Source organism: Anolis sagrei, chromosome 1 (assembly GCF_037176765.1).
Source record: "Anolis sagrei isolate rAnoSag1 chromosome 1, rAnoSag1.mat, whole genome shotgun sequence".
Taxonomy (NCBI): Eukaryota; Metazoa; Chordata; class Lepidosauria; order Squamata; family Dactyloidae; genus Anolis; species Anolis sagrei.
Window position 1 is genome coordinate 27,508,406 of NC_090021.1, and position 16,020 is coordinate 27,524,425.

Below are 16,020 nucleotides of genomic sequence, written 5' to 3' on the forward strand. Positions count from 1 at the left end.
TTATGAATTGGAGCTGGAACTTGGAGTATGGCAAGTAGACGCTACGTCAGCAGCTTCTTTAATTGCATTTTGCCATATGACATACATTTTTTGTACAGCAGGGAATTGTTCAGTGCTCAGGATGTTGCTAATCCGAATCTCCCAAAACTCTTCATTATTGGCAATGCTGGCTGGGGTGGCTGAGAACTGGAGCACTCTGTAATCCTCCTCTCCTCTTCATTTGTTCCATAAGTATTACGCACTCTTCTATATACATGATTAATCTGTAATATACGGTTTTATAGTGTGGCTGTATTTTGTGTATCTGTTGATTGAACTACCATCAGACTTTGAAGTGCTGTGTAAAGAGTGAGATGTATATTTGAATATATTGGTATGCATATTTACATAAAGAAGCATGAATTAAGTAAAATTACTGGCATTATTTGTGAAAGTGTATTTTGTAGTTTCATTCATGTAACTTTCACTTGTCTTTAGTATAGGAGCGAGCCATATGTTTGGGCTCACCTACATAGCTATGAATTTATATTTTTTTCTGTATATATTATTATTATTTAATTTTTATTCCAGCTTTCTTCAAGTATAGGGACTCAAGGCAGCTATATTGGTATTATTTTTGTTGGTTTACCCCATCTCAAAAATAATGCTGGACCACGGTGTTAATGGGCTTTGTGGTCTAAACGGAATTGCTTGTCCAAACTAGAATAGATTCAGTGACTCAATGAGAACTTTAGGAAACACAATTTCCATTGATTCAATGGGTATACTCATTGAAACAATGGGACTATTAATTGGTGTGGAAATGTTGGTTATACTAGTTCTTATAAATAAAAAGTAAAATAACCCACAAACACGTGCAAACACAATTACACATGAGGAACACAACATTGCCAGGACTCATTCAGTGAATGTTGTGGTCCTCAGACATTGTTATCATCCGTTTATAATCCTCTGTCAGATGCCTTCTACAGTGCCATATAAAATCCGGATGATCTGCTTTGATTTGGATTATATTACAGGGTAGACTCATATAATCCAGTTCAAAGCTAATAATGTGGATTATCTGCTTTGATAATCTGGATTATATGGTAGTGTAGAAAGGGTGTGAGATTTGTCACTCTGAGAAAGCAAGGTTGATATCAAATCTCATGGCTCACTGGAGACCTGAATGTGGATCTCTCAAGTTGATTTCACTTATTCAAACATTATTACCTGTTTTTAATGAATATACAAAAAAAAAAAATCAGATAATGAGCTCAAGATGAAAGAGCTGCTTAGCGATTTCTAATTACTACCTTTCTATCTGGAAATGTGCTACCTTTCCAATATTTGTCTAACTACAGAAAAATGGTTGCCTAGATTAGAATTTATCTGGTTTTTTAAAAAGAAATTCTAGCAGTAACTATTGGTAATCACCAGATGGTGCTAAAGCAGCATTTTTAAAGGACTGGCAGTGAGCGTAATGCGATTTCATAGGAGTTGGTAACTGGGTTGAGGTGCATGCAGTTTCAAAGTATTCCTTTTATTTTTCTTGTATAAGCAACCCCAATAACAACTGATAATGGAATAGTTTATTAGTGCTCAAATAAATCCTAGTGCACTTTATATGTTTGAAAGTTTATATGGGTTAATGGAGACCAGATTATGAGAAAAGTATAAAATATTTTTAGTGAAGTGCAAATGGATTGCTGTCTTGAGCTGACTATACCTTGTATAAGTGTATTCGAATTCCATCCATGTCTTGCGTACAAGAGTATCATATAAGGAAAGCAGATTTGCGTTGAATAGAGCCACGTTCTTCTTCCTTCTATTTTTATTGTATGTTTCAAAAGTCCTTATAACTTGGAAGAGAATATGTAAACATAACTCTTATAATCCCAAAATTCAATGAGGACTGATGTTATCTGTTGATCTGATGCATTTGTTGTGAAGTATGATAGTTTTTTTTAAAAAGAAAGCCAACATAACAAATGCTCTTAACATATACAAGTAGTTCCTGAGTTATAAACATCCAACTTGCAAACTACTCATAGTTAAGAAAAAGAGTATGACAATAGGAAGTAAGAGAAATCTACCCCTAAGAAGGGATTTTCACTCCTGAAAGAGTTATCATGGGGAAAAAGTGTTTCCAATGAAGCTTTATCACCAATCCTTGTTTCTACAACAAGCCAATTTTTTCAAAATCCAATGATCACAGGAACAGAAATTGAGGTGACATCTTCTGAACAGGGGCACACACAACAAAACAAACACTACAGGGGTGCTATCACTTCCCTATGTTAACAAAAGCTTGCTTGTGTGTGTGTGTGTGTACATACATACACACATATAGCTGGAGTTACACTTAAAGCTACACTTAAAGCCTTAAACAGTTCTGGCCCAGCTTACCTGTCCAAACGTATCTCTCCTTATGAACCATCTAGGACTTCAAGATCATCTGGGGAGGCCCTGCTCTTGGTCCCGCCTTCTGCACAGATGTTTTTGGCGGGGACGAGGGGCAGGGCCTTCTCAGTGGTCGCCCCTCCACTGTGGAATGTCCTTCCTAGCAATATTAGATCAACCTCCTCCCTTTTAACATTTCTCAAGAAAGTTAAATCCTGGCTTTTCGAGTAAGTATTTGCAAATGCAGTGTAACAGGCAAAGACAGACCTACGGAACGACTGGACAATGCAAGTAGATAATGATTTTAGTAAGAAGACACTGGATTTATGTTTTTATTTGTTTTGTATGGTTTTATAGTCTATATGCTAATGTTTTTAATTGTATTTTATGTTGTTGGGGGCATCGAATTGTGCCGACTGTAGACTGCCTTGAGTCGCCTTCGGGTTGAGAAAGGCGACATATAAATGCAGTAAATATATACATAAATAAATTAAAACTATACTTGTTTTGACTTACATACAAATTCAACTTAAGAACAAGCCTACGGAAAAAAAGCTACAGTTGTTTGTAACTTGAGGACTGCCTGTATTGGACAAAATATAATGCCGCATGAGAGAATTTCTGTTCACATGGAGGAAGGTCCTAGAGTGAGTAATGGCAACATAACTCTATGCTTTTGTAGATGAAATGGATTACCTGCATTCATCCCAATCTGGGTTCACACCTGGTTATGAGCTAGAAATAACCTTGGTCGTCTTTGTGTATGACCTACATTGGGAGTTAGACAGGTTGGGTGCATCCCTGGTTGTTCTTCTAGATCTTTCGATACCTTTGATTATGGTATCCTTCTGGCTGATATCCTTCTGGCTCTTGGGGACATTGCCTTGCTGATATCCTTCTGGCTCTTGGGGACATTGCCTTGCTGTGCTTCCAGTCTTTCTTGGTTGAGGGTGGTGCTGCGGGACTGCTGTTCAGGCTTTTGGTCATTAGCTTGGTTGTATTTCCCAATATCCTGGAAGTTAGTTTAGTGAGTACATGTATCAGGGCTTTTTCTGTATCAGTGCCTTAATTTGCAACTCCTTACCCACTGAGCAGCCAAAACAGTTCTGATTTACTGGGCATTCAACTTTTGAAATGGCTGGTTTAACTATTTTAAAACTAGTTTCCAGCATAGCTTTTAGAATGCTTTTAGTTTTAAAAGAATATTTCAATGTGTTGCTCAGGCACTCATCTTGGGGCACACTTTGCCTTTAAGAGTAGATTTAGAAGAATCCAATCCCTTGTTGGAATGTGTTTTGACAGTTTTTAAATTCAACACTGCCTATACAGAAGCATCTAAACATGTTTCTGTAAAACCTCATGTATTTGGGCTACTTGTAATTATAAGACATAACAAGATAGAAAACCTCATCCAGTTGGAGAAACCTTCTAACTAGAAACTTGGTGCCTACAGTATTGGTCTAAAACTGGATTTACGAAGAGCTAATGTAAGAACTACTTACTTTGGAAAACTTCCTCCATTTCAGAATAGGGTTGTATTATAGTGGTTCCCAACCTGTTGGCTGTGGCCCACTGGTGGGCTGTGAGACCTAAAATAAGGTTCGTGGCTCTAGATTATTAAATATGGTTTTCTGGGTGAGCTGATGGTGACTACTGGATGGCATATGTTCTGTATCAGAAACTAGAGTTGATGTGGTCTATCCAATGCAACTTTCTGAATCAGCACCCTAAATAACCAAACCAAATTTAAAGTTGAGCAAAATGTGATTTGTAACCCTTTTGGTACTAATGTTGGTCCCTAGTCAAGTGATCCCTGGTCAAAAAAAAAAAAAAAAGCTTGGGAATCACTGTTATAGGATGGAGGTTCTGTAGACGTCTTGGGCAATTGAAACTTACCGAGCCTTTCTTTTCAAGCTAGAGCTCTACTTTTTGAAACTAAATCTAGCCAAGCATTTGGCCAACTAGATACAAGGAGAAAGTCTACCAGTGGGACACAAGCATAATTGTGTCCTCCCCCTCATGCTTCATCAAGCAATGTGTATTCAAAGACATGTTGCTTCTGGCCCAGGAGGAATTGTGTCACTGTCATACTGGTAACCTTATCCTCTTATGAATGGCTGATAATAATGTTTTTAAACTGTTTTTAATTAATGTTTTATCTATTGTTTTTAAATTGTTGTTATGTTGTTGTATTTATTATATGTTGTGGCATCAAATTGTTGCTGAGTGTAAACCGTCCCAAGTCCCTCTCCGGGTTTGAGAAGGATGGGATAAAAATGCCGGAAATAATAATAATAATAATAATAATAATAATAATAAATGTTTGAATCCCTCATTTAAGATACCTAAGTTGGTGTTTTCTCTCTATTTGTGAATTGAAATATTTGTCTGAATGAACTTCATCTGTATGTGACGCTTGCCACTTTATCACACTAGAGAAAAAATCCACTTAAAATTCATTATCTGCCTCCTGCAGAATTCTGGGGTTTGTGGCTTAGTGACTCCTTCCTAAAGACTCCTCCCTAAACTACAAACCCCAGGATTCTGCAGGAGGCAGATACTGAATTTTAATTGATTTTTCTCTAGTGTGATGAGGCCTGGACTTTAGATTCCTAGTAAGTCTTGTATATCTTTCCCCTCACAAAGACTTATGGACCAATCTTTGTAGGAAAACAATAGGAAAAAATATATACCGTAGATGGGTTCTGCAAACTGGGACTAACATGCCCAGAACAACCGATTAAGCAAATAAATATACTGGACTATTCATTATCATTGTGTAAGGATTAGTCATCAAGTAGGATGAGTTTATAATTTAGAAAGAGTTCCATTAAATTCAAAAGCTAGCACATTCTACACAAATAGAAGCTGGTTCCAATAAAAAGGTTTTTAGTTCACCCGTTTTATACATATTAATTCTATTACGGTAACTAGCTATGAGTTAGATGTACAGAGAATACCAATTTCATGCTCAGTTTTCCCATTTTCTAAAGAAAAGATTAAAAATCTAGATTAGGAACACCCTTTCCTGCATATATTTAAAAGATATTTTAAATCATTGTCTTCCACATATTGAACTTCAAAGGGTAGATATATGGACTGAATTAATCCTAGAAACCCGATGACGTTTATCTCTGCTAATTCTATCTCTTGAATTTGTCCCTAACAGTCCTCTTTAAAATCTGATCTGTTCAGTACTGCTTGTTTATCGTTTGTACAGATCTGTTTATGTGTGAAGTACTTTATCTTTATCTCATCACAATACGCCACAATATTGTCCAAATTTGTCCTAGTCAGACAAAGGCAGCTACATTCCAGATGTGCTCTCTGTGCTTACATCTCTTCATACCAGGAGTGCGGATAGCCTGAATGACAAAAGTCTATCAAATCCAGCAGCTGATGTGTACATACATATGCCTTGTCTTATATTCTATTCTGGAAATATGATGATGATGATGATGATGTTTCATTTATATCCTGCTTTTCTTCTTCAATGGGACCCAAAGCAGCTCACAACATTTTAAAAACAGTACAAACACAATACATATAACAATAAAATGATCTATAAGAATGACATAAATAAACATTCTAAAATTGTTTACCAATTGCTATTTTTGCAGGGACTCGTCAATTAAAATAATTGACGAGTCACTGCAAGTTAGCCATCCTGTCATTTCAGATTAGATTTCTTCATTAAATTCTTGCTTGAACAGGAAGGTCTTCAGCTGTTTTATAAAAGATGTCAGGGAAGGGCCTGTTTTAATCTCATTGGGGAGGGAGTTCCAGAGGGTTGGGGCGGCCACCGAGAAGGCCCTCTCTTATCGCCGCCAACCGCATTTGAGATGGTGGCAGCAACGAGAGAAGGGCCTCTCTGGAAGATCTTAATACTTGGATGGGTTGGTATGAGGAGTTGTGGTGAGATAGGTAAATTGGATCTGAACTGTTTAGGGTTTTAAAGGTCAGAACCAGCAACTTGAATTGGGCCTATAAACATATTGGCAGCCAATGTAGTTGCTATAGCGGGGTGGTGGTGGTGGTGGTACTCCCTAGGTCCAGCACCTGTGAGCAACCTGACTGCAGATTTTGGACTAGTTGTGAAGTTTCTGAATACTCAGAGGCAGCCACACATAGAGCCCATTACAGTAGTCTAGGTGGGATGTAACCAAGGAATGGACTACCATGGCCAAGTCTGGCTTCTCAAGGTATGGTTGCAGCTGGTGTACAAGTTTTAATTGTGCAAAGACTGTTCTGGCCACCTTTGATATCTGAGCCATCTGATATGGATTTTTTCTTATTTTTATTTAAAGAATTCAGCTCAATTCTGTGTTGGCAATATTCCTCATCTGGGGCAATTTCACACTCCTTCATTGTCATCATCATCATAGTAATATGCATTTTATTTGGTATCTGCCTCTCCTAATGGCTCGAGGCGAGATACAACAAAGTCAAAACATATGAACATAAAATGCATACAATAAAATACATAGATCAAAATTTATTTATTTATTTCGTATACTTCTACCCCGCCCTTCTCAACCCCTGAGGGGGGACTCAGGGCGGCTTACAAAAAGGCACATCTTGGTGCCCACACAAATACAATAACATATAAAAACAGCAATTAAATGGTTAACACTTAAAACAATTAAAACAACAGTATAACACACAATTATAAAAAATAATACACCAAACACATACACCAAATCAACATAGTGGCAATAGAATGCAAATTAAAAACTCATGATTCAGAGTTGGCTGGGTAGACCTGCCGGAAGAGATAGTATTCAGATGTGTTTCAAATTCCGACAGCTACTTCAGCTGGCAGGTCATTCCACAGTCGTGGGGCAGCTGATGAAAAGGTCCTCTGGGTGATGGTTGCCAGTTGGGTTTTGGCATCACTCAGTGTCCTAAGGGACAGATTCTTATAAAGTGCTATGATTCTTCTTTAGCTGGGATTTGCAGTTTAGGGTGGGAATTGTCAGCTAGAGGCACTGAACTTCAAATCTCAAGGTTCCGTAGAATGGACAATGGCATTGAAGAAATAATATTAATAATAATAATAATAATAATAATAATAATAATAACAACCTAGTTTTAAAAGATAGATCTAGTTAATATCCATTTGATTCTGTTTTCCTTGTGTTGTTGTTGTTGTTTATCTGCCTCTCCCTATGGCTCATAGTGTCCGCTGTGACCTGAATCATAGTGTGATAGAAACTCTGTGGTATTCTTTCATTTAATTAAAATATTTATGCCCAAAGACCTTTAACTTATGTACATGAACATAAAACAATTTAAAATTATATCCATTGAAAAGAAGTAGAATAGTTTTTGGTGTTTGCTACCATCCCCTGAAAAGAATGGAACAGCATTCTATTCAGACCATTTTGAGCACTGACTGGAACAATGGCATTCCCAACTATTTCCCCCCACTTTGCTTGAAATATATACTTGTGATCGCAGTGATTACGAATGCTCTATTTCCCCTAATTCACACTGGCAAGCCTGCTGGTGCCATTTAGAAATAAATCACAGCACCTCTATAAAACGCTGGCTAAGAAAGGGGGAAACAAATGCATTTGTTATAAACTTGTTCTTCTGTTCATTCACAGTAGCCTTCTGTTTCATGAGGGCGTTCTCAAAATTGAACTGCAATAAATGTAATTGCATTTGTTGGAGGGGATGCACTTTCAGCAGAAATTATACTTCACCTTTGCAAAAATAAAGATTTGGTTACGTCTTTAATCTTCCCCTCTGCGGTTGGCTACATTTTGTCTTCCCAAAAGGGCACCGAAATCAACTTCTTGCATGGTAGTTTGTGTTCTACATTGGAATGTACAAGTTGTGTATATGGGATTTTTGAAGGCTTGGCAATAAACCACTTTTCTTGATCTGCATATTATAAAATGAATGACATGCATGGCTGAGCATTGCTATCCAATTTGTATCTGCAATCACATGGGGAAAATGGTCAAAACTATGCACATGGAATAAATAACATTTTCCCCCTGTAAAACCATTTTAGTGTTTGTTTGTGTCTATGATTTTGTTTATGTGTAAGCATCTAATTTAAAAGTCTTTAGATAGGAGTGGATTATTATTTTTCTTATTGGAGTGATGTCAGGTACAGTAGCGAATTGATCAATATTCATTGATTAAATTACTCAGATATTGAGTGCGGAAAATCAATAAGGTATTGGTTACATTTAGACTTTTTAACAAATTTTAAAGTTCATTACATATTTTTATCTCATTTTGAAAATCTGTTATTTTTATTGTTATCTACTTTTTATTGTTACACCATTTTGAGGTCAAATTAACTAGATTTAGGCAATTTTGATGAATTTTAGAAAATGTTATCAATCATGTCCATATGTATTTGGCAAGAGTGCTCAGAGAAACTGACCAGTAGTTCGATTTGTACATTCAAACCTGTTTGTAGATTTTTCCAGCAGAATATTTAGCAACATTCTGAGCTTTTTGTGAGCACTTTCTGTCTTCACTAGAGTTCAGAAAGAAACTTAATTAGGGTTTTTAGCACTCTAAAGTATTTTTCAGTGATGGCACTGCAATATCCTTTGAGTGTGGAAAAATAACTTTTCAAAACAGGATAATCAATATCAATTTTATTGTGAATCAGAGACTTGGAAAACAAAAACAAAACAAAAAAAGTAGGAAAAGTGCAATGTAAGGAATGGTGTTTGTTTCAGCTGCTTCTAAAAAGTTAATCATTCCTCTATTATTTTTCTAAGCTACATTTCTCTGTGAATTCTTAGAAGGCAGAGTGTTTTGAAAGTATTGCAGTTATCTAAAATATTTTGGCTTTTTGATTTTGGCTTTTTGATTTCATCCTGTAATTTGGTTGCACTGGGAAAATGTGTGTGTGTTATTGATATACATTATTAATCTGTGCAAGCATATCATATTATAAATTATATATACACATATATTAAGCAATTTGAGCATCCGTGCTCTACTTCGTCTTTGACTACATGAATTAAAAACTCAGCTCCGACCTGTAGATCTTTTCTAAGGGCTGGTTCTTTGCCATGAACAGAAATGCCATTGTTTTCCTTCAATGATATTCAGTCTGAAAGTTTTTCAATAGTCGAGGGAAAGGAGTTCATTTTCTTCTAGCGGATCCTCTCTTTATAAATTCCAAGCTAAGTTTTTTTATATATATTACAAATACTGTTCAGCTTTGATGGTTATTTCAGTCTGCTTTCATATCTGACTCTTTCTGAAAGCGTTGGGGGCATTTCAGTGTGCCTTAAACCAAGGAAAATTGATACTCCTGCCTTGTACGTTTGTAGCTTGGATTTGGTCGCTTTGTATGTTGAGATTGGCCCTCGACTTGATGTTGTGACTCTGGTTGCCTTTAGAGGAGACAGCTGTAGGGGAAAAAGTCACAGTGCCTTGTGGGGAGACCGAATAATAACAGAATACAGCTTCTTCTTCTTAAAAGAAAGTCACAGTTTTGTGAACTGGCTGTGCTTTGACATTGAGGAAAGCTTGAAAATGCATATCACTTTTTGCATTTGTGTTTTGAGTTTGATATATGTGTGTGTGTTTGAAAGACAGCAAGCATATATACACTGAACGGGTGAGTGTGTTATTTTTGCAGCTGAATAAAAACTGATGGCACTACAGTTAACTACAATGCCAGAATTATATTTTAGAATTTCTGTGTAACCATTCAGAACTGATTAGTATTGTTCCGGTGAAAAGGGATTCATATCTTATTGCTGGCATAGATGTGGCTTAGGTAAATAATATAACGTAACACCGAAAACAATTAAATAAAGGGGTATTGGATGACTGTTTAGCTCTTTTTCAATTTCCAAAATGCTTTAGGACAGAGGTTCATTCAGTTGCATATTTAGACATCTTTATTTTCATTAGATCTATTTTTAAATGCATTAAGATTTCATGTCATGTAGCATTGAATGTGAACAGTGCGTATCCCACTATATTGCAAAGACTGTATGTTTTTGTCACGATAAATGTAACGACTTCCTCAATTCCTGGGCACAGGATCTTCAGGTGTGTGTATAAAACTATAATAAAAACCAAAGAAAAATTATTGTAATCGTAAAAATAAAAGATAGGTAATATCTGTGGAAAGTGATCTTGACACATTTACATGTATACTAGTCAGTTCTGAGTGGCTACATTGAAACTCTAAAATATAATTCTGGCAATGTAGCTAACAGTAGTGCAATCGGTTTTTATTCAGCTGCAAAAATAACACACTCAACCCTTCGGTGTATTTATGCTTGCAGTCTTTCACTTGGGTACACTTCAAGAACAACTACAATCAGCCAATTTCCCTTTTGTTTAATTGTTTTTATCATTTGAGATGTTTTAATTTTGAGTATGTGATTAGTGGAACCTGTTTCTATGTGATTATTTGTATCTTGTTTTTCATTTCAACGTCTATTTTTATATAGTTCACTGTCATTACTATGTTTATTTTATTGCATTATTGTAATTGGTTTTTTGCATTTGTCTGGGTATTGAATATTTGCCTTTTTGTGATGTAAACCACTCAGAGTCTCCTCAGGGAGAGAGGGCGGTCTATAAAGTTTTATTATTATTATTAAACTGACACAAAAACACAGTTTGACACAGCAAACAAGGTATATATGCTGGATTTAATTTGCCATTATCATCATCATCACCACACACACACACACACATATATACACACACACATACATACACACATATATACACACACACACACACATATATCAAACTCAAATACAAATGCAACAAATGATACGCATTTTCAAGCATTTCTCAATGTCAAAGCACACCCAGTATAGACTTCTAGCTCAGATTCCAAATAATTGAAAATAAATAATTTCAGTTCAAATTACTTTTGAATATGAATATGCTTTAGAATACCAGCTTGGGATCTTACTGAAGGAGGGCTGTCATGTAGTGGCTGATGCAGTTTATTGTGAGGTTTGTTCCTGTATTATTATTTTTAAACACAGCATTTGTATATATGTGGGTACTTCGCGATGTACAAAGTATTACAGCTGTTTTAAAATGCAAGAAATCGTCTTCTGCCCCATTCAATGGGTTCAACATGTTTTTGATCATTTGCTTTCTGTTTTGCAGCATTACCAATGAGGCGGGTGCATCTATATACAGTGTCAGCCCAGAAGCTTGTAAAGAGATGCCTGATTTAGATCCCAACTTACGAAGTGCAGGTAATGGTTGGTTACTTTCTTAATGGCATAACAATTAGAGCATATGTTTGTGTTACAAATATTGAAATATAGCAAGACGGCATTATAAAAGTTGGAGGTGAAGAAAACAATGGAGTGAATTTTGCTGTCATTTATACCTCACCATAATTTTCATTTCACACATTCTTTATGCACTGAAATCTGCATGGTTTTAGAAACAAATTATAAATGGGTGCACTTCCTTAGATAATGGGTTTTTCATAATTCCTTACTTCAGATGATCCAGAACATAATTTGGTTATGATGCATGTATTATCCAAACGAAATCTGTTGAACACTATTTATACTATACCTGTTGCCTCTAGCGTATGACATGTCAAGCAATATTTTCAGTATATTTGACAAGGCTTTATGTTAATATTTTTACTGCTCCTTAAGTAGGAGTCACATCAGTCAGGGAGTTAACAAAGAATTGTGATCCTGTTTAAACAATCTCTCTCTCTCTCAAGACACTTGTGTCTCACCGTGAGGATATGAATGTCAAAATGGTAAAGGTGCTACCACATATAGAGAGATCTGGTACAGACGGCATCCAGCATTCTCTGAAAAGCTGACATAATTTGTGTCTCTCTTGAAACTCTGACATTGATGTTTGCTTCCTCTCAGCAGCATGTGCTACAACAAAGGAAAAAGATGTGAACTATGGGACTTGCAAGGCTGTAGTGTGAAAGGGACTTGGTAGCAGTAGCCAGAAATATAAGTGCAAGAGCAGCTATTGTGTGTGTGAAGTCTTTGGGTTAGAGAGTTCTAGTGGTGGTCAAAAGCATATATGTGCTTACATAATGTACATTGTGTTTACAACTCTTTGGGAATGTAACCTCAGCTGTTCTCTTGTTTATAATAATGCTTCCAGAATTATTTTTAAGGGATACTTAAAGAAAAACCCTCTAGCTGTTAAAACATTCTGATATGTTTTCATCTCTTTTTTTGTTTTCATCCTTGCTTTTTTCCACCATAATATCCTCACTGATCTTTGTATTTGTCATTTCTTGTTCCTTTGTACCTATATTTCATTCATCCAATCACTCCATGCTATTTAACTCTTTTCTAAATAAGCTATCTTATGTCTAAATCAATTAATCCCTCTCTAGGCTTTCTTCAACCCCAGTATTGAATTTCTTTTCATTATATTTGGGATATTCAGCTCTTTGTTTACATCTATTATAAGCCCATTCGGTATGTTCTGTTCAGTATGATTTTTAAAAGATGCCTTACCAATGTGAATAATACAGTGTGTTGCTGTTATATGTACAGTTGGCCCTCTGTATTCACAGATTCAGCCAACCATGGCTTGAAAATATTTTTTAATCCTATGCATAAACCTTATTTATTTACTATATTTATATCCCATCTTTCTTGACCCCAAAGGGGACTCAAAGCGGCTTATAGCATACGCAAAATTCAATGCCTTAAACAATTCAACAGTTAAATAAACATTCACTTGAAAATCTAAACGAGGTTAAAAGCAATTAAAACATAAACAATACCACTTGCAGCTATAAAATCACATTATCCACAATCAAGGTCAGGCCATTCCAGTGATCGTTACACATGAATCCAAACCATCAACTGCACTGTATTTGTTTCCGAAGGCTTGATCACAAAGCCACGTTTTCACCTTTTTTTCTGAAAGTTAGGAGGGAAGGGGGTGATTTAATATCGCTGGGGAGGGAGTTTCACAGCCAAGGAGCCATCACTGAAAAGGCCCTGTCTCTCGTCCCCACCAACCACGTCTGCAAAGGAGGCGTGATCGAGAGCAGGGCCTCTCCAGATTATCTCAATCTCCAATATTTCTATTTTATATCGGGGACACTATTTTACTATACCATTGTATATAATGAGATTTGAGCATCTTCAGGTTTTGGTAGTCATGTGGGGATCTGGAATCTGACTGTAGTAGATACCAAGGACCTACTGTATCTATGCATGAGGCTGAAAAATGAATGTTTCTTAAGTTATATCATAGAATCATAGAGTTAGAAGAGACCTCGCGGGCTATCTAGTCCAACCCCCTGCCAAGAAGCAGGAAAATCACATTCAAAGCACCATGTAGAGGACTGACACCCACCCTTCCAGCATGCCAGGGACTGGTATGATATTTATGTTATGTTATTATTTTATCTGCCTACACACTAATAATCTCGCCATGAGCCAGTAGAGAATGGCTTATAAGGAACACCAGTCCACCACTTTGAGTTTCCGAGGATGTAATCATTTTGTAGTTATGTTTACAACCTAAGGCTTTATTTTTCCTCACTCTCTTTGTATTTCCACTCCCTGCTGTTCTCTCCCTTCTGTTCTGTCTGGATCTTTTTTACTCCTGGAAGGTCCCAGGAGCTGATTTCCATTCTTTTATCCAAATTCACGGAGGAAAGATTGATTCCTGCCCCCCCCCCCCTCCTTGCCAGGACCAATGTCCAAGTGAGATAAAGCATGTTGCTATCCTACCAAGTCTATTGCTCTTTTCACTCCATTGGCAAGGGGCTGTAGATCCTCAAAGCAAAAAGGAGTTGCAACCCAGCAACCCAACTTTGCCATGAACTTGTAACAACCTGCTCCTTACAATCCTTTACCTTGCAATCATGAATTCCATCTTTGTTTTAGATAGAACCAGTTCTTCAAAAGCTCTGCACTTAATCGTATATGTAAATAATAAAATCCACAAGGTATTTTAGTTGTTGTTCCTCAAGTTACTTGGAAGCCTGTATTGAACAATGAGGAAAATCCAGGTATGTAGTTAGGTGCTGTTAAAATGCTTCCTTCTTGAGAGAAGTGACAGCCCTTGGCCCATCACATCTAGGCTTAGGAAGATATCTAGTCAGTGGTGCAATTAGTTTCGAAATGTGTTTTTCTTACTAGTTCTCCATTTTTGTTTGCTTTTGTCAATCCTCAGTGTGCATGGAATGGGACTTTCTCCCCCTTTTTGTTTTAATTGTTGCGTTAACACATGTCAAACTTGGTGTCTACACAATTTAATTCAACACATTAAGAAGCAACAATGGCTGACAGCTGCATGATGAAGTGTGACATTTGGAGTTAAATTTTTAAAATGGCTTTGCAAGCGTCACACAAGATAACAGTGATCCTAACATGGTTTGCCACTTTAACATTTTCTCTCAGTAAAAAATTAGAGAGGAGGAGGAGGAGGAATGGGGGAGCTGAGCCCCTTAAAATAAAGCAAATTGATCTTTGTCTAATAAAGGGTTTTAATAAATATACAATCAGATTAAGGGATTTTTTAAAATGATAATTACTCGTGGAGTATTGATTTTTTATGTCCATTTTTGCTGCTTGTATAATTCAGATTTCCATTCTATTTTAAGGCCACATATGCTTTTATTTAACATAATGTTCTTTTTATTTGATTTTTTAAAAGACCCTACCAAATGGATAGTCTCAAATAAAAGAGAATAGATTATTGTTACTCGGTTCACCTTTCCCTCCCCCAACATTAGCAAAGTCCAATATTGCTGTGAGGAGGTCCACAAGTATTACTTTTTTCAAGTCTAAGGATCTGTTGCTGAGAGCAAGTGAGCTGCTCTAGGTAATTTCAGATAGATATTGACTGGCCACGATCAACATATGTGAATGTGTAACACCAACCAATGGAAAGCTTCTTTATGCTAAAACAAAGTAATCTCCAACATAGTTCTGCAGTGTCAATATTAGCTGATACGACATTTTCACAACAATGTCTTCTCAGAGGTGCCAAAGATTGAGTGCTGGACCTTCTGGATATAAAGCATAGACTCTACAAAGGAGATGTTGTCTTTTTCCTCACATGTATCTCACTGGGACTTATCAACTGTTGTTTGGTCATATAATGAGAAATGTAAGTGATATATTTGCATGCATGTGGGATGAAAACTTCAGATTACTGCATACACTCATGTATAAGTCTTAGTCAAAAGGTCAACCAAAGAACCCTGGTTGATTTATCCACAGGTCAAGGTAAATACTGTAATTTACCTTTTATGAAAACAAGGAACCATCTCTTCTTGGAGTAGTGAAAGGCAGGAGCTTAGTCAGTTTAGGGAGAAACTAAAAGAAGTTTACTCTCTCAGCCATAGTGCTGCTGCTGACATTTTTGAATGCCATTACATTATAATGGTAGTGGTCCAGGGTCAGATGAGCCCCTGAAGTAGTGCTGGTGCTTTTTCCTTTCTATGGAATTAGCCTTGACTTATCCATGAGTCATATCAAAATTCATAATTTTGGTTGAAAACCTGCCCTTGAGTTCTACATTAGGTTTTTATCCAACTTGAATCCCCAGATGTTATTGAATGACAATTTGATTACTTGATTATCCACCATCCTGAATGGAGATTATGGGAATTGCAGCCCAATGGCACTTGTGGCTCTGAGGCTGGGGAAAAGTTAA

At 36.6% G+C, this 16,020-nt stretch overlaps 1 protein-coding gene across 1 annotated transcript in view; it reads left to right on the top strand.

The window, feature by feature from the left end:
• The window catches only part of SRBD1 (S1 RNA binding domain 1), a 191,763-nt gene that overhangs the window by 65,969 nt on the left and 109,774 nt on the right, over positions 1–16,020 (top strand). The window contains exon 15 of the mRNA XM_060754400.2: positions 11,509–11,600. Within this exon, the coding sequence (XP_060610383.2) occupies positions 11,509–11,600 (92 nt within the window). The remainder of the gene's footprint in view (positions 1–11,508; positions 11,601–16,020) is intronic.